The sequence below is a fragment of the Pimephales promelas genome, chromosome 22 (genome assembly GCF_988280905.1).
Source record: "Pimephales promelas chromosome 22, fPimPro1.hap1.1, whole genome shotgun sequence".
NCBI lineage: Eukaryota > Metazoa > Chordata > Actinopteri > Cypriniformes > Leuciscidae > Pimephales > Pimephales promelas.
Window position 1 is genome coordinate 21,498,938 of NC_142790.1, and position 22,262 is coordinate 21,521,199.

General features: G+C 36.6%; 2 protein-coding genes and 1 non-coding gene across 4 annotated transcripts; 2 read left to right on the top strand and 1 right to left on the bottom strand.

Annotated features, from left to right (window-relative positions):
- Window positions 1–249: 249 nt before the first annotated feature.
- trim55b (tripartite motif containing 55b) lies at window positions 250–8,160 on the top strand. Of its 2 annotated transcripts, none has more exons than XM_039684447.2 (8): window positions 250–1,384; window positions 1,752–1,921; window positions 3,191–3,365; window positions 3,515–3,610; window positions 5,005–5,238; window positions 5,646–5,668; window positions 5,748–5,872; window positions 7,693–8,160. In XM_039684447.2, exons 1-8 carry the CDS (start codon window positions 1,265–1,267, stop codon window positions 7,851–7,853), a joined length of 1,104 nt encoding a protein of 367 aa, XP_039540381.2. In that variant the 5' UTR covers window positions 250–1,264; the 3' UTR covers window positions 7,854–8,160. The 2 variants fall into 2 exon arrangements, with proteins under 2 accessions (XP_039540381.2, XP_039540379.2); XM_039684445.2 differs by having other exon boundaries at window positions 257–1,384; window positions 3,188–3,365.
- Window positions 615–687, top strand: trnaa-agc (transfer RNA alanine (anticodon AGC)). Its single transcript has one exon. It is a non-coding gene; the product is annotated as a tRNA-Ala (tRNA).
- Window positions 8,161–10,067: 1,907 nt separating the features above from the next.
- On the bottom strand, window positions 10,068–11,255 carry crhb (corticotropin releasing hormone b). Its single transcript, XM_039684614.2, has 2 exons — window positions 11,167–11,255; window positions 10,068–10,834 (listed from the first exon to the last, which is right to left on the bottom strand). The coding sequence occupies exon 2, from the start codon at window positions 10,810–10,812 to the stop codon at window positions 10,324–10,326; it is 489 nt and encodes a 162-aa protein (XP_039540548.1). The 5' UTR covers window positions 10,813–10,834; window positions 11,167–11,255; the 3' UTR covers window positions 10,068–10,323.
- Window positions 11,256–22,262: the final 11,007 nt, after the last annotated feature.

A 22,262-nucleotide genomic window follows, 5' to 3' on the forward strand; every position in this document is an offset into this window, starting at 1 on the left:
CCTGCATTAAATAATGTTATGAGATTGTAAATAAATAGTTTAAAATATTTTTTTTCTGATGCACAAATATGAAATAATATACTTTTGAACACGAAACTAAACCACCAGTAGGTGGCGGCAGGTGACCGTCTTAATGAGTGAGTCATAGATCAATTTATTCAAACGATTTGTTACGGCTGATTCGTTCAGGAATGTGGGAGTTTAACATATTTACTGAATTTTTTTATTGACTGTAACAAAAAAAAAGGTCATTGAATCTTTGACTTTTTAGCGTTATAAAAACTTTTTTTTACCGCTGTATGTTTACTGAGTTTGTGTGAGCCGCGCTCATTTCCATCACATAAGCCACCGCGCATAACATTAGCAGTTGAAATTTGTCAGATAATATTCTGTCATATTTGTCATAGATCATATTGAATTGGTTAATATTAGCCAACAAATACTTTCCCAAGAGTGCAAAATTGAGATACATTGAAACATGATGATGGTAAACTAATATTACAACAATTTCACATATCTATAAAATAGAAGAAGTAATTGTCAAGTAAACTCATTCCAGTTATTTGCAGCAGTTTCGTCATTTTTTTCAACCTAGCCGTTAGACTATACCATGAGGGGAATTAGCTCAAATGGTAGAGCGCTCGCTTAGCATGCGAGAGGTAGCGGGATCGATGCCCGCATTCTCCACACCTTTTTCTAACAGCGTTGCCATTATTCTAGTGATATATTCTCTTACCAGAATTATGTGAAAAATTGATATTTTTTTTTAACGTTTTCAACGTTTAAAAATGTTGCATGTTATTTTTTTTTCTTGGCACTTGCATGGGCTACTAACGTTACTGAATGATGCTTTTAAACGCCTGTTTTCATTAAACGTCTTATCCTATAGAATTCCAGTACTAAAATTAAATTTATATTTATGTTGAATTATGTACTTTTTACGTATTAAATATGTTTAAATTCGATGTTTCTATGAGTTCCCTGTGTTTGTTACGTTTAATAAGCGATGCAACAGTATCATTTTCATATATGGGCAAGTAAACATGGCATCCTCTGACGTGCGGGTTTCTAAAAACAGCGCTAGCTGATAGTGGGCCCTGGCGTGGGGGAATGCCAACCCTCATTATAGAAGGGACAGACAGGCGGTTGGGCAATGGCGAGGGCCTGAGTTCACCCCGTTCACAAGAATTGGGACAATTTAATTTCCTCGATCAACAACAGTCTCATTCTAAACGTCAGTGGAGCCTTTGCTCGTCAAATCAGGATGGACAGCTTGGAGAAGCAACTTATTTGTCCTATTTGTCTGGAAATGTTTACGAAACCGGTTGTGATTCTTCCTTGTCAACACAATCTCTGCCGGAAATGTGCTAATGACATTTTCCAGGTACAGTGTCAATATTTATTTATTTATTTTGTTTATCAACATCATTTAGACTTCCACACGCAAAAAAAAAAAAAAAAAAAATGATATCCCATCTTTTTAAATAGTTATACATTTTTAACGGTGTGGATGTTTTCAGAAATGATTAAAAAAAGGAAAACATTAACTGTGATTTGTATTATTCATATCACAGTAGTTTTATCATTGGTTATCTTGTTTCATTCACTTACTTTCAAGCAAATTGGCATTTTTGGGATGTGCCTTACACAGAAAGCTAAAATATGTGAATATTTATTAATAAACAGTCGATTATTTTTTTTTATTTTGAATGTTTTATTGATTTGCTATCCTGTACACAATTCTCAAACAGTCCTCGAATCCATACCTTCCCACAAGAGGAGGCTCCGTAACATCCGGGGGCCGTTTCAGGTGTCCATCCTGCAGGCATGAAGTTGTTCTGGACCGCCATGGTGTCTACGGTCTGCAGAGAAACCTTTTGGTGGAAAACATCATTGACATGTACAAACAGGAGTACATCAGGTTAGATCTGGGAAACGGACACCCCAGGAAGCTCTAATAGGATGTCCATGTGGTTTAACAAGATCCCTTGTGTAATACAGAATGAAGTACGTTGGATCGTTACAGAGTGCACAACTGACTCTTGAACCACGAGTCATTTTCAGTTTGGTAAAGAAATCATTATGATGACATACACACTCGGTTTCACAGACAAGGTTTAAAAAGGTTCAAGGAAAGCAACTTGCACTGCCACATCTTAAAATATGCCAGTGACATTGTTTTGTCTCAAGATGCACATTAGTAATGTTTTTTTTCTAAGACATGATTATAAAAGGTACTTGTCCTAATTGAACTAAGGCCTAATCCTGGCTTAATCTAAATCTGTCTGTGAAATCGAGCCAAAAAGTCATAAATATGAGCCAAAAAGTTGAAATTGACATAAAAAGTCATAATTATGAAATTAAAGTCATAATTAAAAGTCGAAATTAGACCATTAAGTATTTTCGTCAAATTTCAGAATTTTGACTTCTTATCTCATAATTCATTTAGACTTTTATGTAATAGTTATGACCTTTATTGTCATAATCATGAATTACTACAGAATGTTGTTTTTTTTACTCTTATGTGGTGGAAGTGGCTTTCATAGCTACCTTTTTCGTTGAGGTATATTGAATCAACCGAAATATATTAATTTATACCCGCAAAAATTATTTTTGAGTTTAAAACAGCTTTTTAAAGTAACTATTGCAGGTTACAGAGTAATAATCCTTTATCCTTTTACTAAAGTGCATGAAATTAAGAAAACTAAAGAAACTCAAAATAAGAGCAGACATGCTTTTAAGAATGAAATTCCCCAGGGTCGAACTATTAAGTTCTCTACCACCCCTTCACTTTGCATAGCACTTAAGCGTTTCACTTTATGAATTCAAATATAGCTTGTTTTGAAAGAGAGGTCTGTCTTTTAAAGCTTTATAATTTAGTGTGCCGGTGTCCATGTGACTCCCTAGACCTGTGACTCAGACAGGTCAGAAGGCTAAAGATGACGGTCAGCTGGCAGGAAATTTATTTTTAGTTCCACCACTCAGTGTTTAGTCTCCTAAGCATACTGACACACATCACAGACCTTCAATACGGCCTTGTGAACCCTAGTTATTCCAGTAAGCGTTGTTTTGAACTGAAATCTGAGGCAAAGCCGAGAGGTTTCGAACCTTTGAAAAGTAAAAATCTGACTTATGTTTAACCTCAAATGTCAGATATTGATACTCATGGATCTGTAATCCTCCACAGCAGCAGACCGTCTCCTGAGAGGAAGGATGACCAGCCGATGTGTGAGATCCATGAGGACGAGAAAATCAACATATATTGTCTGACCTGCAGCGTCCCCACTTGTTCAATGTGTAAAGTGTTCGGCTCCCATAAGGACTGTGAAGTGGCCCCTCTTAACAGTATTTACCAGACACAAAAGGTAAAAGATCTAGCGCTTTCGGGGCATATTAATGTTTACGATCATCTGCATAAGTACACCAGAGTTTGCATCGGCGTGCATGCGTTTGTCTGTGCAGCATATATTTTTATAGTGTGTGTTAATATGCTTACCCACGTCCTCATCTCCAGACAGAGCTCACGGATGGAATATCAATGATGGTGGGCAATAATGACAGAATCCAAGGCATCATCAGTCAGTTGGAGGAGACCTGCAGAACCATAGAGGTTAGTCACCCTGTGTGGGGGCTTCTCCCTCCCCAAAGCCTGGCATAAGAACAGGATTATTGATGAGGAACGTAAGAACGCTTCCTCTGACAAAAGATACACGCGCTCTGGCATGGACGAGCAGGCAGGCAGGAAGCTGGATTCTCTCCAGACCTCACAGTTGCGTTCACAGAGGCTCCATGATTGACAAGCAAGCAGAAATGAGCCGTCTCTGTTGAGCATATGGCTCCTCTGACAGAAAGTCATTGTGAGCAAGGTTGAGGGTTAGATGCGGTCGAAGGATAGAAACAGGTAGTCAAACTATTGATTTGCAAGGTGAAAGTTGCAAACCTTAATCATTAAAAATCGATGGTGAGGCATAGTTACATTGAAGGTGTGTTCCAATCACCCAATAGTATCCAGCTTTTGATATCCACAGATAATGCTATATGTAACGCACAAGGCTTGAATCCCGCTTAGAGTGGGTCGAGTAGGACCGGTTACATTTGGTGCCGTGACCCGGGTGGGAGTGAGGTTTAGGGGGGTGAGTCTTACAGACTTTGGCCAGTAAGATCTGTGCGTGTAAACCTCACTCCCCTGGTCTCAAGAAGTGCATGAGTGGTCTTTAACGTCCTTGTTAGCCCTCCCGTTGTGAAGACGTAGGTTCGAGGGGGTTGAGTAGGACTGATTACATATAGACCATTTTGCAAGATGTAAACAACACTGGTCCAGAAACACTTCCTATTTCAGTTTGTAACTGTTTTCTTTATTTCACATGTAAAGAAAACATCTTAAAGATGTTTGTTTAACTTTTTGATTCAGTGTTGTATGTTCTGTTGGTTGTATTTTATCCCAGCTTTTATGTAGTGTTAAAAAACTAAAACAGGAAGTGCTTCTGGACCAGTGTTGTTTACATCTTGCAAAATGGTCTAGATACATTATACACTACCACTCAAAAGTGGTTGGTAAGATTTTGATATGATTTTGAAAGAAGTCTCTTATGCTCACCATGGCTGCATTTATTTGAAGAAGAAAAAACAGTAATATTGTTAAATTTGTTTCAGTTTATATATATATATAAATATAAAGTAATTTATTCATCTGATGGCAAAGCTGCATTTTCAGCATCATTACTCCAGTCTTCAGTCACATGATCCTTCAGAAATCACTCTAACATGCTAGTTTGCTACTCAAGAATTTTTTTATTATTATTATCAATGTTGAAAACAGTTGTGCTGCTTAATATTTTTTTTGGAAACCATGATAAGTATAAAATGTTCAAAAAAAGTGCCACTTTTAAAAGTATTTTAAAAGTAACGCTAACACTGTGCATAATATACATATACTTTGATTTTTATTATATACTGTACATTTATAAATATGAATTTACCTGTATATTACTTGTATATTTACAGGAAAATGGCAGGCGACAGAAGTCCAATGTGTGTGAAAAGTTTGACCACTTGTACGCTATCCTGGAGGACAGGAAGAGAGAGATGAACCTGAAAGTGAATGCTGTACAGGAAGAGAAACTGAATTACATACGGGGCCTTACAAGGAAGTATGGAGATCATCTGGAGGCCATGACCAAAATTATGGAGACAGGAACACAGACACTGGAAGAACCTGAGATGGCTGTTTTCTTACAGGTCATTTAAGATTGATTATAGAAACACGTTTACCACAATAATGGAAAACTTTCTCTCTCTCTCTCTTTTTAGAATATTTAAAGCCTAGAAAATTTATGGAAATGAGAAATACATTCTTTCATAGTTTTGCTGTGCTCTAAAATATTTGTAAATGTTTAGAGAAAAAAACTTGCCCCCAAGCTAGAGGGAAAATATCATTCTGTCTGTTTAAGGGTCTTATTGGAGGCATTCGTACACTATTAAGCATAATTATTTAAATCTATGAATGGCATGAAAATCTATGTCAGCACTGAACAAGATCATGAAAATTGATGCATGGTAACCCTGTAGAAATTCAATATATTTGATACTTTTTATGTCATCTTGTCATAAAATAAACTTCTTTCTCTCTCATACATGCCTTTCAGAGTTCCAAACCCCTCTTTCAAAAGTAAGTGTTGATCCTTTCTGCAACATTAATGTGTATTTCACGTTATGTACTTCCCCTGAATTGGTTTCTTGTTTGCAAGAATTGCAGAGGCATCGAATACCTCGCACCTGGAGAGAGTCGAGCGCGGCTATGAGAACATGGATCTTTACTCTGTGAGCTTCAAGAAAGAGTGCATGGCCCTCCGCAATATCAACTTCGCCAGAGGTACGGCTCGCCTAAAATGCTCATTAACATTTGACTATCAACGCGTGGGTTTAAATCAATCAAGTTAGCTTGTTGAACTGATTACTGTATGAAAATAACGTTTTCATGTGCCATTGAGAAGTCTCTCTAAGCATGTTTTTAAATTGCAATTCAATAGGCAACCAGTTCAAAAGCCTCCCTGGCTTTTTCAGTATATCAGATTTGAAAGACAATTTTATACAAAACCCACCAGGAATGTGGTGCTAAAATCTGTCAGTCCTGTATATGATCATCTGTATGGGGTTGATGGTATCTTCACACTTGAGAATGGGTTGAGAAAATTGAACTGTTCCATTTTAAATCAGAACATGTTTTTGCGGTTAAAAAAATATATTAAAAAAAAAAAGTTGATCTTCTTCTTTTATCTTGAGCGCCGCATTTTTAGAATGCATTTATGCGAGAGGCGCTGCAAAAGACGCAACGGTCATATACGTCCGTGTTTATACACTGTAAAAAATATTTTCAAGATTTGTTATCACAACATATTTTCTTTTGTCAAATCAACTTTATAATAATATATTTAGTTGAGATAACTTATTATTTTGAGTTTCTGATGGTTAAATTAATCTCCTTCATTGTATTAACTCACTTTTTCCAGTTCAATCAACTTAAAATTTTAAGGCAACCCAGGTCACTTACTTTTTTAAGTTAAACCAACAATATTTTTCTACAGTGTAGTTATCACAACATTTTTTTCTTTTGTCAAATCAACTTAAATAATTTATTTAGTTGAGATAACTTATTATTTTGAGTTTCTGATGGTTAAATTAATCTCCTTCATTGTATTAACTCACTTTTTCCAGTTCAATCAACTTAAAATTTTAAGGCAACCCAGGTCACTTACTTTTTTAAGTTAAACCAACAATATTTTTCTACAGTGTAGTTATCACAACATTTTTTTCTTTTGTCAAATCAACTTAAATAATTTATTTAGTTCAGATAACTTATTATTTTGAGTTTCTGATGGTTAAATTAATCTCCTTCATTGTATTAACTCACTTTTTCCAGTTCAATGAGCTTAAAATTTTAAGGCAACCAGGTTACTTACTTTTTTAAGTTAAACCATCAATATTTTTTTACAGTGTAAAATAGAGCCTTTTAGCAGTGTTGTGCCTGAACGCGTTCATTGAACTGGGCAAATGTGAACTGAAAGTACTGAATTACTGCCTGATTACTGTGAACTCGTTCATTCTGGTGTCTGTGAACGCACGCTCTCTAAGTTTAACTTGGTGAAATAGGGTGCCAGATTTCTATACAGCCTTTCAGGCGAAAACCTGACTAAAACACACGTAAACAGGCCTTAATTGTGGCGAAAAACACCGAAAAACATCTGGCAACACCAGCCACCTGTTTCGCACCGTGGCCGGTGTCGAGAAAGCAGCTAGCGAGGAGGCGTGGTATGATTATTTAAACGGATTTTATGACGAGGTCGGTGAGGATGGGAAAAATCTTACATTTCTGAGCAAACTTTGCCCGTCAATAAAAATAATTGTTGTCTGTGGTTGTATATGGGCTGTGGCAATAATACAAAATAAAAAAAAAGATGCTCGCAACATATGGAAAAAAAGAACTATGAACTACTTCATTTTTTTTTTGGAGGATGAACTATGAACTGAACTAGTTCATTTTAAAAGGTGTGAACTGAACTTTAAACTAGTTCATGTAGAAAGTGAACTTTCCCAACACTGCCTGTTAGCATAGAAAATCAATGGAAAAGCAGCACAGTGGGATGCAAAAACGTGTTCTGTGTGACTGACCCTTTATACTCTCATCTTTTGCAGATGATGATGATGATGAAGAGGAGGACGAGGATGATGTGGGCATCGATGTGGATGGCCGGGCAGGGCAGACAGCCTCGGGAGAAGCCGACTCACTGGGCCAGTTGAAAGAAACCCTGCCCTCACAAACCCTGAGCACACGCACACCCGCCACATCATCCTAACTTCACAAAGTGCACTTGCCAACACACATATTGATCCAACGGTCTTTTTGTGACCTCTTCACAACAATCACTGACCAGTGAATTTCAGGTGCTGGTATTGTTTTTGTGTTTGTTTCAGTTACTGGTTTAGAAAAGTACATGACTATATATAAATGTAGACGATTTAAGAAACCCTTCCAAGGTTTGTGGTGTTGTTTACTGCCTAGGGGGTGTTCACGTTGGCACAGCAGTGATATTTGAGTTATGATTTGCTATAAATGTTCTGGATTTCATATTAATGTCAATGACGAATAAAAGGTTACCCTTATGGAGTGGGATCATTTGTAACATATTGAATTTAAATTTAAACCAACATTCAAGTCAGTTCATTTTGAGACGGAAAGCATTGGTTTGTCACACATACAGTAGATGCCCGGAATGCTTAAAGGAACATCCATAGCAAGGCGTGAAAGTAGTCTCCACATCTCATTGCTCACAGGACTGTCTTCCCCTGGTTTTGCAGGCGAAGAGTAAACAAGTGTTGTTCACACATCTCGGTGGTCGAGCTGAAATAACGATGCCAGGACATTGCGTAATCCAGATATTCTGGCCCAGTGGAGGATGATCAGTGACAGGATGTGCATCTGTGACTGGATTCACACAGAAAACGTCTACAACGAACATAATGAGGCCCAGGGAGCACAACTCCAAAACATGTGTGGATTCCACCTCTGGCTAAGAATGGATTTGTGTGATGCTGCATAAAACATGAGGTTTAAGCGAACTGAAATGTTCTTAATTCGCGTTTGAGTTTTGGTCGATATTGATGTGCTTCAACCGTCAAATTTAGGACATGGTTCAGTGAAACTCTACACCCATGGTTTTTCTAGTTGCTGCATAGATAGAATGAGTCACCACACGTCAGTTATTTGGTCTGGTGTGAAACATTTCAGTCAGCACCAGTGTTTATACTACAATTTAATCAGTTGTCTTCTTCATAATATGCATGGCTACTGTTTTTGTTGTCCAGTAACATTTTGACAAAAGGAGACATGCTCCCAAGTCCTTTTTGAAAAATTAAGTATATTGCAAGCATGTTGATTAATAATTCAGTCTGTATGTGCAATATACTCTGAGGTTATGTGTTTGACTTGTTTTTTATAACTACGTTATTTGAAGGTAGGTGGTAAAAATTAATCTTCCAGTGTCTAAAAATGATTACGACTGAATATGTTAAATCTAATCAATACAATTGAGGCAACAGATTACAATCAATATTATTAATTAAATTTAACAAATTAGAATTGAATAACTAACCATGTGAATTACTTAAATGTTAACCATTTAAAATGAGTAGAATTTGCACATTTTTTAAACAAAAATTATCGGAAAAACAGACTGACGTTGAAGATGAATTAAGAATTCTAAATTAAGAATTGGCCCAACTAAAACACACACCGATCTCTATAATGGTGACTTAAAAATACGGTTTTCACCTTCAGTGTTTCTGCTTGTTATCATCAGGTGTCTTCAGTGTTGGCAATAAAAATTTAAAAAAGAGTTCTTAATTCATCTTTGACGTTAGTCTGTTTTTCTGATATTTTTGTTTTGAAAAATGTGTAAATTCTACTCATTTGGTTAAATTTTAAGTAATTCATTTGGTTAGTTATTACGCAATTCTAATTTGTTAAATTTAATTAATATTATTGATTGTAATCTGTTGCCTCAATTTGATTGATTAGTTTTAACATAGTCACATTCATTTTTGCAGTGTATGCCATACACTATGGTCACGTTTACCCTTTTAATTAACTGAAATTATGGATTAAATTATTGGGGAATATTGAACATGAAGAATCGTTTTCACCTGTCTTAAAACTTATTAGCAACAATATACATGTCAATAATCTCACTCATTCATTGGTCCTTGATGTCGTAAGATGCAGTTGTATTGACAACATGATTGTATTTATAAATATGTGTACATGTGATTGTGAAATATAAGTTGATTTATTTTTTTTAACCAATGTCAATAATCTAGACAAGAGGTGTCAAACTGGCTTTCAAATTTTTATTGAAAAATATAAATATCAGACATTCTCTTGCACAACAAAAATTAATGGTTGCTCATTAGTTTATTAACAAACTTAAACAATGTACTGTATGTTACAATGAAACTCAAGTCTGTCAGATAAAATAATGCAGTGCTGGAAAATAGTTTTTTTTTTTTTTTAAGAAACCCAAACGTTTTCTTCATCTACAGTTTTGAATGATCACTTATACAATAACATTGATGGAGAGTGATGACAGTTTTGCGCTTCTGAACACTTTGATTCATATACACCTACTGTATATTCTATTCGCCTTCGTTGAAATATCTACAATAAGTCACCGGTATAAATAGATCATGATGGAAAAGCAGCACTATGGTACAGAATATTCATGTATGTGCTAAATGTAAAAATATCTTTGGCTGATGGGTTTGCTCGTGTTACTTCCCGAATATTTCCATCATTTTGCGGTTGCTGTGAGCTTGCTGGGCCATTTGCTCGGCTCTGGCCATCTCCAATACTTCTCGTAGCAGATGAAAGGTCAGATCCAGGGAAATCGGTGGCTCCTCCGACCTGCGCTCTCTCTCCATTGAGTCGAGCGCCCGGAGCGCGTAATTGCCATCCAAACGGCCGATGTTTCCAACTTTCCCCTCCAACAGACGCTGCGTTAACTGGAGCTGCAGTGCTCTTTTGGAATACTGGGATGTCTCGGAGAAGTTGTCGGCTGGGGATCGGGGAGAATTCTGGTTTCTGTTACCGAGACGGATGAAGTACTCCTCCCCTAAGCGTGCCAAAAGCGGCGGGGATTGTCGCTCTCCATCGGGGTCCGTTGCTGGCTGGTTGGAGCTGTTTTCGATAGCTCTACATTCATACGGTGGTGGAAAGGCAACGAGCAGAGCCACGGTGGTGACGAGAAAATTGAGCTTCATGTCAAAAAGTGGCGAGGAGAATCTGTGGGAGAAGTGAGTAAATTATGCGCACGAATTCAACTTCTCAAAAACTGTTTTGCGCACTCTTGGACAAAGCTCAATTCATGAAAGATGTAATTTTTTTTTGAGAGCTTACTGAACATTTACATTGCACAATTGTATATTTCGAAGTCCACTTGGACATTTACGCGCGCCTTAAAGTTGGATAGATGGGTGCCTCATTGTGCGTAAAACACGAGGAAGCATCCATATCAATACAAAACTATAATAAAGATTACTAGGGTAACATGTAATTGGCTAAGGTTTAAGCTACCTCAATACGAGCTGTCTCATCCTAAACAAGATGTTGCGTACCTGTGCGTAATTGGTATATCCTTGGATGGTTTTTGAACTTTGCGAGGTGCGTCTCTCTTCCAGTTGTTGCCTATCAAGTTACTTTTAGGACTACTTCAAAGGAAGGCTGGAGTTTGCATTTATATAGGCACGGTCAGCGACAAGTGTCACGCATTTAGTATCTTGCGTCTGCGCAGAGGAGAGAGCGAGCGGACTTGAATGAACGTAAGTGAACAGTTTTCGGTTTGAATGAGTCATCGAGCCGGTGTGTGTATGTGTGTGCCATTGAGAGTGTTTGTGTATGAAAGAAGATGCACAAAACAAAGGTATTTAGAATCCTTAATGTTGATCTTTTCTTCTTTTTAATTAATGAACTGTAAGACGGTGTCCTCTAAATATTTTGCAAGCTACCTTGAAAAATATAAAATACTTTGTTTGAATTATGAGGCTCCACTTGACAAGTCAAGGCAAAAGTTTGGGATGGTGAGTGTCTTAAAAGTACATAGTGTATTTAACCCAGGTTCCCTGAAAGTTACATTTCAAGTAGCCTAAAGCAGAATCCACTAAAAAGATGCTAGGGAAGAGAAGTCCCGTTCGAATGACTAGTAACCATAGCAACGCTTTCCGTTAAGATCACTATGGGATGGTACGTCGACAAAACATTATTATTGTTTTCATTTATCACTTTATTACAAGTTTACATATCACAAATATATTACAAACGTGTTTAGTGTTTAGTTTAAAATGTCGAGGTTAACAAAATAATTGGCGCCAAATTGGCTGTGCACGTCAACTGACTTGAATAACACTGATAAAATGCATTGTTATAAATCCATAATCTTTACTTAAAGGTATAGTTCACCCAAAATATATACATCCTGTAATTATTTACAAACCCTCATGCTGTTCCAAACCTGTATGACTTTTTTTTCTTCTTCTGCTGAACACAAAAAAAAAGATATTTTGAAGAATGTCTGTAACCAATCAGTTGATTTTATTCCATAGTATTTTTCCCCTGAATACTATGCAAGTCAATAGGACCCATCAAATGTTTTGTTTCCAACATTCTTCAAAATATCTTTTTTGCATTCAGCAGAAGAAAAAAAGTCATACGGGTTTGGAACAACTTGAGGGTAAATTAATTATGACAGGATTTTAATTTCGGGGTGAACTCTTTAAATGCAGCCTGTTTTACCAATGCGGGTCATTGACTGGTTTTGAATATTTGGTAACATTCTGATCTATCTCTGCTTAATTGCTTATTCCCGAATAACCAAATATGCATTTTAATGCGGTGTAACTGCAATAGTCAATTCCTTGGTCACAGTCCAGGTTGTTCCCTCCTTACAATCATCATCAAATGCGTCACTATAAACCGCAGGTTGATGCAGCCACAGCCACACAGGCGTGGTGAACTTTGGGCAATGTTCTAGTGGGTGTCACTTATCCAGACAGCACAGACAGAGCTTTGGGTCCCGCCGATTACAGATGCGCAGCGGCAGGACCACGTCACTCACGCAGTCACTGCTGTCAAGTGCTGTCCTCCCCCCTCTCTCTGCTCTGGCCATGAGGGAGGCTGGGAGATGGAACACTTGGCTCAAGCCCCTTCACACCTGCTTTCAGAATGCCAATCAGATGGCATCCCAATCAGCTTAGACAATACATGCTAACGTGGAATGAAACAGAGCTTTCTTATTTCCCAATAGATTTGAATGGAAATTCCACATTGATGTTTTGTCCTTTTATCTAGTCATGTGGGTTATCCACTAAAGAAACATGCAAAAATAGAAGTAATTATTAGGCATAGGATGGATAGGATAAAACAAGGTCTAAAATAGAGTCCAACAGTCTGGTTCCGGAAGTTAAAACTCCATCAGTGAGGCTGTTAATCCATGGTATTGCTTCTTTTGAAGCCGCCAAGTGCACGATATTTCAGATTATCACCTTATATGATTGTATTTAACAATCAGTAATTCCTAGTGAAAAGTTATATTACCCATAATGCTGTTTACAGAAAATGACACCAATCAGTGAGTCAAAAAAAAAGCAAAAAGTGCCAAAATAACTCTTTAGCTCCACCCACTTTCATTAAAGGGGTCTTATTGTGCCCTTTTATGAAGTCTTGATTTTGCCATTTGGGGTTTACTAGAATATGTTTTCATGCTTGTTTGTTCAATAAACACATTCTTTTTCACATATTTACAATATTACAGCACCTCTCTCCTCAGTCTGATGCTGTGCTGTGATTGGTTAATTTCCCAGTGTGTTGTGACTGGCAGCGCTTAACTTTGTTCGGGAAATTTGTTTCTGAAAAAAAGTTCTGCTCTAGTGTAATTTCGAACCAATTCGAGCCCGATTCAGACCCTGACAATGTTAGCGAACAAATGGACTGTGCAAAACACATTTCATGCACATGCTTTGCGAGCAAGTATTTCATAAAATCTGCAGTGCACAGATCAATGTTATGGTAACATAAACTCTGGTTCAGGAACAGAGTTTAAACATAAGTTTTAACCACTAAGTTCGTCAGCATTAGGAAGGTCAAACAAATGAGTTTTAGAAATGTTGTGTAAAAAAAAAACTCTTTGACATAGCGACAACACTGTAAAAAAGATTTGTTATCTCAACATTTTTCTTTTGTCAAATCAACTTATTTAGTTGATTCAACTTATTATTTTGAGTTTCTGATGATTAAATGAATCTCCTTCATTGTATTAACTCACTTTTTCCAGTTCAATCAACTTAAAATTTTAAGGCAACCATGTTACTTACTTTTAAGTTAAAATAACACTATTTTTTTTTTACAGTGAACACCGTCTTCTCGCAGCTCAACCAGACCTTTTCCCCCTTTATCGTATTCCGTGAGCGGGGTATTATTTAAATGAATACCATTGTGAGTTCATAAGATCGGGAAAAATCTCATTGTAGTCCAAAACGAGCCGATCAATGTAGTTCTTGAAAAGGGGATTCTGTTAAATAAAATATCTCACCTTTGGAGTGGACTTTGAGCTTAGAAATACTACAATGAAATGAATATCAATTTAACATATTAGATCAAAATTAGGACATCGTTGCGGGATTTTAATTGTTGGATAGAATCGTGAAATCAAAGAAATCACCAAAACTACCATTTTAAGGAGTGACACAGATTATACTTAAGCTGGATATGCTTATCATATTCAATAGTCCTTACAATAAAAGCATGGGATTTGTGCAATTTTTTTTTTTTTTTTTAAGTTATGGGGCTCCAATTTGCACCCTATTTGTGGAAAGTGCCATTACATTTATGATATGTGGGATGGGGAAGGCTCAAGGGAAAAGGGCTGACGGTTAACAAGAAGAGTGGATTCATCCCAAGAATAACGTTATTATGGATAATGACTGCATCCATCTACGATAAAGCTGACAGACGTAGAAGGTGGCAGACATCTTGGTTCTATTTCCAGCTCCTCGAAGCACCTAGTCCCTAATCCACTCAAATTTACGCCGGTGATTCACTCTGTAAATTAATTATTATTATATTTGCCCCACGTTGCGCAGCCGTCTGTAATTGAATCTGAAAAACTCACAATATTGGCTCCCTCCTGGAGACACGTATTATTAATGGCACTCAGAGACGTTTAAAAACAGCACACTCAGATGTTTATAGACACCATGAATGAGGAGGTACAATTGCACTTCAGTACATTAACAGTCTAGTATGGTGACCAAATTGATGTTAAAAGGAGTAGTTCACTTTTAAAAAAAACTTTTGCTGATAATTTACTCACCCCCATGTCATCCAAGATGTCCATGTCTTTCTTTGTTCATTTGAAAAGAAATTAAGGTTTTTGATGAAAACATTCCAGGATTTTTCTGGAATGTCCAAATGAGTTTCAGTGCAGCTTCAAAGGGCTTTAAACAATACCAGACGTGAATGAACGAATCTTTGTTGAGTCAATTGGTTCATTCAACAAACGAAATGAACGAAATGACTCGAAAAAGTATTCGTTCATTTTGATGAACAGGCAAGTCACGAACACTCATCACAGAACAGAGCAAGGCGAGCATTTGTGCTTATAAAACTTAAAGTTTTTTATTTATTTTTGAAATGACCGATAGTCTCGCTATAAATAAGACCCTTATTCATCGTCTGGAATCGTTTAAAGCTCTTTGAAGCTGCACTGAAACTCTCATTTGGACCTTGAACCGTTTGGTGCCCATTGAAGTCCATTATATGGAGAAAAATCCTGGAATGTTTATCCAAAAACCTTAATTTCTTTTCAACTGAAGAAAGAAAGACATGGACATCTTGGATGACATGGGGGTGAGTAAATTATCAGCAAAAAGTTTTTGTTTTTTTTTAACCTTTGAAGGGCACCTATAGCACTTTATTTATTATTTAAAATCATTAAAAATAAAACATTAATATTCTATATAAACATTTCATGTTTAATATTAATATTTAAATATTTGCCTATGGCACTTTTACATAGCATTATATATATTTAAGATTTAATATTTTCTAAATAAATATTTTTGTATTTAATATATTTTTTAATTTATCAAAAAGTAAAATCAATAACTGTAAACCAATATTAGGTTCAATATTTTTTTATGGAACAATTGTCTAGTGCATACTAAATCTGATGAAGAACTCGCTTCTAGATTATCGATTTTTGAATGCCACTTGAAAAGAAAATATAAGGTCTGGACTAGTCTTTAATGTCAAATGAATTGAATCATAATGCAAATACGGGGGAGACTTCATTGTCTGACAGACATGTCTGAATTCATCGGCTGTACCATATAAGTTTTAATAAGCTTGTTAAAATCCAATTGCTCATGGGTTTGTAAATGTCATCCAGGATTATAGTCCAACCAGTGGAAAGTTATAAAAATAAAAATGGAGAGCTTCAAAATCATGTAACTGCAACCCCATCAGGCGACTGCCCTTTATGTGGATGCAAAATCTGCTCTATTTGGACATTTCATTGGGAGCAGAGAGTCCGTTATAGGTCTCTTAAAGTATAAGGAGCTCTTGGCTGACGGGGAGAGCAGATGAGGTCGGGTGACCTCCTCAGGCCACGATACTCTATATCCAACTGGATCAGCACAGAGAAGCCAAAATCACACACAGCGTCAAACATGAGCAAAATATCATCTGGCATAATTATTCAGAGTGAGAGGTGGTGGTCTCCTCTGCTCCGCAGGAATCTTTGATTTGTTACTTTGCATTTCTGAGCCTAATTAAGTTTTCTATTGATAATTCGAAGCTTGTTGTTCTTAGATGGGACGCTTTGTTAAATTGATGGATATTTCGTGAAGGCAAATGCCTAATTGTGGGGAAGGAACAAAGGATTGTCTTGATTTAAAATTCAAAAGCTGAACAGTGTGTCCTGCACAAGAACTGAAATGTATCGTTTGTTCTGCCACCCAGGTCTGTTCATTAAGAAATGTATTAGTTCATAGCAAATATGAATACAATGTGCAATAGTTATTTTAGTCATGAATAATAAGTTCTTTTTGCCATTTTAAGCACTGTTCTTTTGAATTGTTTATACTAGGGCTGTCAAACGATTAATCGCATCCAAAATTAAAGTTTGTGTTTACATAATATATGTGGGTGCACTGTGTATAATTATTTTCTATATATAAATACACACACATGCTTGTATATATTTAAGAAATATTTTCATGTAAATATATATAGATATAAATGTATATAGATTTATACATAATTTATATTATTTATAAATATAAATATTTTATATATAAATAATATTTTATTTAAATTTACAAGCATGTGTGTATTTATATATATACAAAATAATTATACTTTGGATGCGAATCATTTGACAGCCCTAGTTTATACAGATATATCTTTTTAAAAAGCAGTCGTATCACTGCTAGAAAAACAATCACTGCATTTAGACAATTTTGCAATAATTGTAAATAAATATAATATTACAATAAATAGATATAAAATAAACAGATAAAATGAAATAAAACTACTTGTATAGTATTTAATTTGACGGAAAATTTGCCCAAACACATTTTCATGGCATTATTTTCTAGAAATTCCTTTAATGAAACAAATATTTTTCAAAGTCCAATTTTAACTTTTCACATTGTTCACTGCAGGCCTTTCTTGTTGAATAACCTTGAGATAATGAGAAGCCACAGATATTCTTCCAGAAATGCCATGCTTTATTGCACTTTTCCCTTTCTGGTTTTATTTAACTCTTCCAGTTTTGAGTACCCGTCACAGACAGTGTAGTATCCCTGTCCTTTACCTTTTTCTGACAGTTCTGCTGGCCCTGACAACACATTGTCTACTTGTTTGCGATGCGATTGATATGACATGACATGAGTGGCCCTCATGAGATGACTTTGGGTTTGGCATGAGAATCAATCATACTTTTAAGTCAACTGCACCGACATCTTTGTAAAGCTGAGATATCCTGTAAACTTAAGTCCCCAGGTACTTGTCTTTAATACTAAAATTGTTACTTTTAGCAGGAGATCCTAAAAAAAGTAAGGATAGAAACAAACAAACCATGTGGGGCGAATTCACTAAACAGTTACACCAGTTACACCAAAAACCTTATCATATTCTCAAACCACCCAGTGTAACCAAACACAGAATGTGCCGGAATTGTCCTGAAATACCATCATCGTCATCTTTTTAAAAGTAAACATGTCTCTTTTTCTATGCAAATGAGGGTTATTTTAGAATACTACCAATTTGCTATTAAAAAGTTCATGTTGGAATTAGCGATGTAAATGTACATTCCCATAATCGATCATTATTAAAATTAACAATCAATAATCGATCAATCATTAAAGGGATAGTTCAATTTGAAATTAATTTTTGGTATGTTTAGCTTACCTCAAGGGCATCTAAGATGTAGGTGTCTTTGTTTCCGCAGTAGTTTCAATTTTTAGGTCAAACCGTTCTTGTCCGTCAGTCATATAATGCAGGTCTATGGTCACCACCTCAAACAGCATGCACAGAGAAGTCCAAATTAAACACGATTTAATGACTCGAGTGGTTTCTGTGAGAAAACGAACAGTATTATATCGTTTTTACCTCTTGTAACCACAGCTACAAAGCGCCCGTGCCTTCAGTTGGACGTGGCTGTAGTTACAAGAGGTAAAAACGATATAATACTGTTCGTTTACTCACACAAACCGCTCGTTTCGTGTCTTACGCCATCAATGTGTACTTACATTTACGAGTCATTAAATCATAGACTTCTCTGTACATGCTCTTTGAGGTGACCATAGACTCTTTGACCATAGACCTGCATTATATGAATGACAGACACAAACGGTTTGACCTAAAAATATCAAAATTGAAACTACTGCAGAAACAAAGACACCGCAATCAGAGTTTGACAATATATGGGGTGAACCATCACTGTTTAAAAATCCCAGTTGAAAAAAAAACACATCACAGCTTTGTGTCTCTTTGTTAGTCAAGGTGCCTTTGGTTTTTCTTAAGAATACCTTTAGGGCTTGCTGCTGGCTTCCAGACCCTCTGAATTTGTTATAAGGAGTTTAAGATTTAAAGAAGAGCTTGTGTGTGTAAGCAAGCCAATAAAAAGCATGCAAAAAGTGCATGTTATTTACAGGTATTTCAGTTTCTAAATGTATAATTTAGGTACTGTAGGATATGGTTATATTAGTAAACCTGAAAATGCATGAACATCATATTATTAAAATCATAACGGTGTAAGCAATTCAAATCTTGTACTGCACGCAATGATTGTTTACTGAAGTACCTTGCCAACTAACTGCACTACCTAAGTGCAATTCCATGAATATTTTAACCAAAGTGTACTTAATTTTCTTTTGTGCAGCAGCTTTTAAACTAAAATGCTTTAGAGACATGCCATTGCAATGTAAAACACGTTTTGTTCAGGGCAGTTTCGTAAGAAAAACGTCACTCTTTTTTGTTAGGTAACCTAACTAGGCCTATATAAGTTTTATTCAACTCAAATACATTATTCAATACAGCTGAATCAATCAGACTACATTAGGTAACACCAATGAAAGCAATTTTAAGGGTCAGGTCAGGTAGAAATAGTCGCATAATGCACAGTCACTTTTAAATAGTAGTAATTGATCGTATTTAAAGGCTTTTCAACACAGCATCGGCATAATTTGGGGTGAAAAACTTAATGTGTTTATTTTGTAAACCTTAAAACAGAACATGCATATCAAATATCCTGACTTCTCTTGATTTATCATTAAGCAAATGTGACCACCGTTGCCTTTAACTCATTTGGTGTCTTCTCTAGATAGGGCATTCGATCCCGTGGGAATGTTTCTGGACGATCCTTGATCATGTTTCAGTGACAAAATCAATGACTTGTGGCCTTTTCCTCCATGACCACACAGAGAGCATGCAGCTTTGCCCTGTCACTGCCCCTTCTCTCTCTCTCACACACACACACACGCACACACACTGATTAAGAGCATCATATTCATTCTGCTCCATTCTGCTGACTTTTCATCCCAGTGTGTTGTCTAAGATGATTACGAACATAATTTCCAAACCGTTCCTGCAAGAGCTCTGACCAAAAACGTTCTCACTTCATTGGTTATTTCTATATTCCACATATTTTTATTTAAGACTTACAAAAGATACTGCAACTGTTACACAAAATAAGGCACCTCACAAGAAAATTACATTAAGTAGTAGTACACAAAACACTCAAATCCCCTTCATCCCAGCTACATACAAAAAAAAGAAAAGAAAAATAAACAATAAATTAGGACACGAGATCAAACCTCTCTCCAGAGCCCTCTAATCAGCAGGTCCTGTCCACTTTATTATCTGACGCATTATATAAATGCAAGTAAAGGGTTCCAGTTCAGTTTATGAAAAGAGCTCAAGGATCCCTTTAGAGAGAATCTCAATTTTTCAAAGTAGATGCATTGTAATACCTCTCATATTCACTACTCATGTGTTGGTGGGGAAGAGGGGGTTGGTGGGGGTTTCCATTATAGGAGAATGGCACATATGGCTAGCAATGTTGTAAGGGTAATAACAAGGTCCATTGTAGTAGGTATAATCAGAGATGTGAAGAAATCAAACAGAGCGTTTAAGGGGTTAGGGACAAAGTTGTTTTTTTTTAACTCAAGGCACTGAACAATATTACCACCGGGTAAGTCCAAAACTACATACTGCATATGTACTGTACTATACATACTGATTCTAGGAAATGTTAAGCACTTAAAAGCTCACTCCACTTCTGGAAAGATGAATGTGTATTTCAGTTGGGTCATTTATGTAGAAGAAATGTGAAATTATTTTTGAATTTGGAGCTTTCTAGACTGAGAAAAGCCAGAAAATGTATTTTTGGCTTATGTGGATGAAAGACAACAACTTCCAGAATGCACTTGCTTCGCTGCCCTAGGAGGCCACGCCTACCGGTAACAGAGTGCAGTAGTTAAACCACAACTCTAGGCTACTATTGAGTCTCTGTGATGAGTCTGTCCGAAAATGTGTTTCGAGATCGCCCAAAATGTCCGGGATTCGGATTTTGCGTTCTACAGTCGCCATTCATCGTGTTAACTGTGGTGAGCAGGACGAGTGAGGGCCGCGGGAGAACGACTCAAGGCAATTGCCGTGATTACCGATGAGCGACACCTGTGAGACGCACCGGCCTCGTATCTCTCACGGAGGAGCGGGAATTTTCTTAGCAATGTTAAAACGCACATTAACTGATCACTTTTTTTAGCGTTAAACACTACATTCAGATTCACCAATCAGAATGAATTCAGTTAGATTGAAACAAAAGCTGTGCATGTAAACAATGCATGGTGACTGCAGAAAGCAAAAGCTGAATCCCGGACATCGACGGCCGGACATGTCCGGGAAAAAAAAGAGGACGGTAACCCCTAAAGTTACTACTCAGCTTTCTCCACAAAACAAGAGCCTGCTAGCTTAGCGTACAAAAGAAAGATGGCTGACACTATGTGTAATCCCAATCCCAATTAGTGTTCGAGTCAATAGGGTCCAATACAACAATTGACACTACTGACTTTCATTGACAAATAAATAAATAAATAAATCCATTTTATCTGGATATATCTTCAATATATATTGCTCCACAGAAGAACGAAACTTGTACAGTTTTGGAACGACATGACAGTTTTCATTTTCGGGTGAACTACCAATTTAATGGGCATATAAGCACATGGAGTCCAAGTGACTGATCAGTAAAACATCTTCATGCTTTATTCAGCATTGTGTTATTTGCATAATCAGTGGCCAATTGCATCTTCCGATGAATGCAGATGTGTGCATCCCTCAGAGCAGATAATCAAGCTGCGATGCTACGATGCACAGAAAAACCATCTGAGAAACGTCAACTTAAAACTGTGAAATTTCATAATAAGTCACAGAGTATACATCCAGCTTTAAAAATCCAGAGGAATAATTACCTCGGGCAAAAGTTTCACTTCCTATACATGAATGCGGATGGCTAAAAAAAGAATTTTTTAGAACAATGCCATTAAAGAATTGTCTAATTGGTGTGTGAAAAGGTCTCCTTGGTCATCTCCATCCACATCATTATGTGGATATTTCAATACACGGTTGTACTTTTTTCATTAGGGACCGTGAGTGTGAGCCTAAACAAAGGCGTACCAAAGTCATCCACCGCACTAATTGGTGTTCATTAGCTCCAAGGTTGATACTTTGAGCTCTCTCTGCGAATCTCAGACTGAATCAGAGGATTGCACCCATCAATCAGTTTGATTTACCCTGTTAATTAATCACCACCATCATTAAAGTTGCTAATTGTGCAAAAAGAACGTACGTAAAGCTTCACTGTGCGTCAAACGAATGTTTCATTCCCGCATAAAATTACTTCATTTCGAACATCCTATTCCCACCCGAAACCTATGTTGACCTTTGAATTTGCTTAATTAAACGTTGTTGATTTACACGGACACATGGTCATTTATCAGTCAATTCTATGTGAACATAAATAAGAGGACACCTCTTAGCAAAAAAAGCTTAATTTAAGGGCGTGGAGAGGCGAAGATATTGAGATGCTCGGCCAAGCTCTCATTGCAGTGAGTGTACTGTTTATTTTTCACTTGTTGAGAGAAGTCATCAG

Coding starts and splice junctions, on each gene's coding strand:
- trim55b (XM_039684445.2), top strand. CDS start 1,265: ATGGACAGCTTGGAGAAGCAACTTATTTGTCCTATTTGTCTGGAAATG. Junction 3,366..3,514: donor GTATTTACCAGACACAAAAG/GTAAAAGATCTA, acceptor CCTCATCTCCAG/ACAGAGCTCACGGATGGAAT. Junction 5,873..7,692: donor CAATATCAACTTCGCCAGAG/GTACGGCTCGCC, acceptor CATCTTTTGCAG/ATGATGATGATGATGAAGAG.
- crhb (XM_039684614.2), bottom strand. CDS start 10,812: ATGAAGCTCAATTTTCTCGTCACCACCGTGGCTCTGCTCGTTGCCTTT.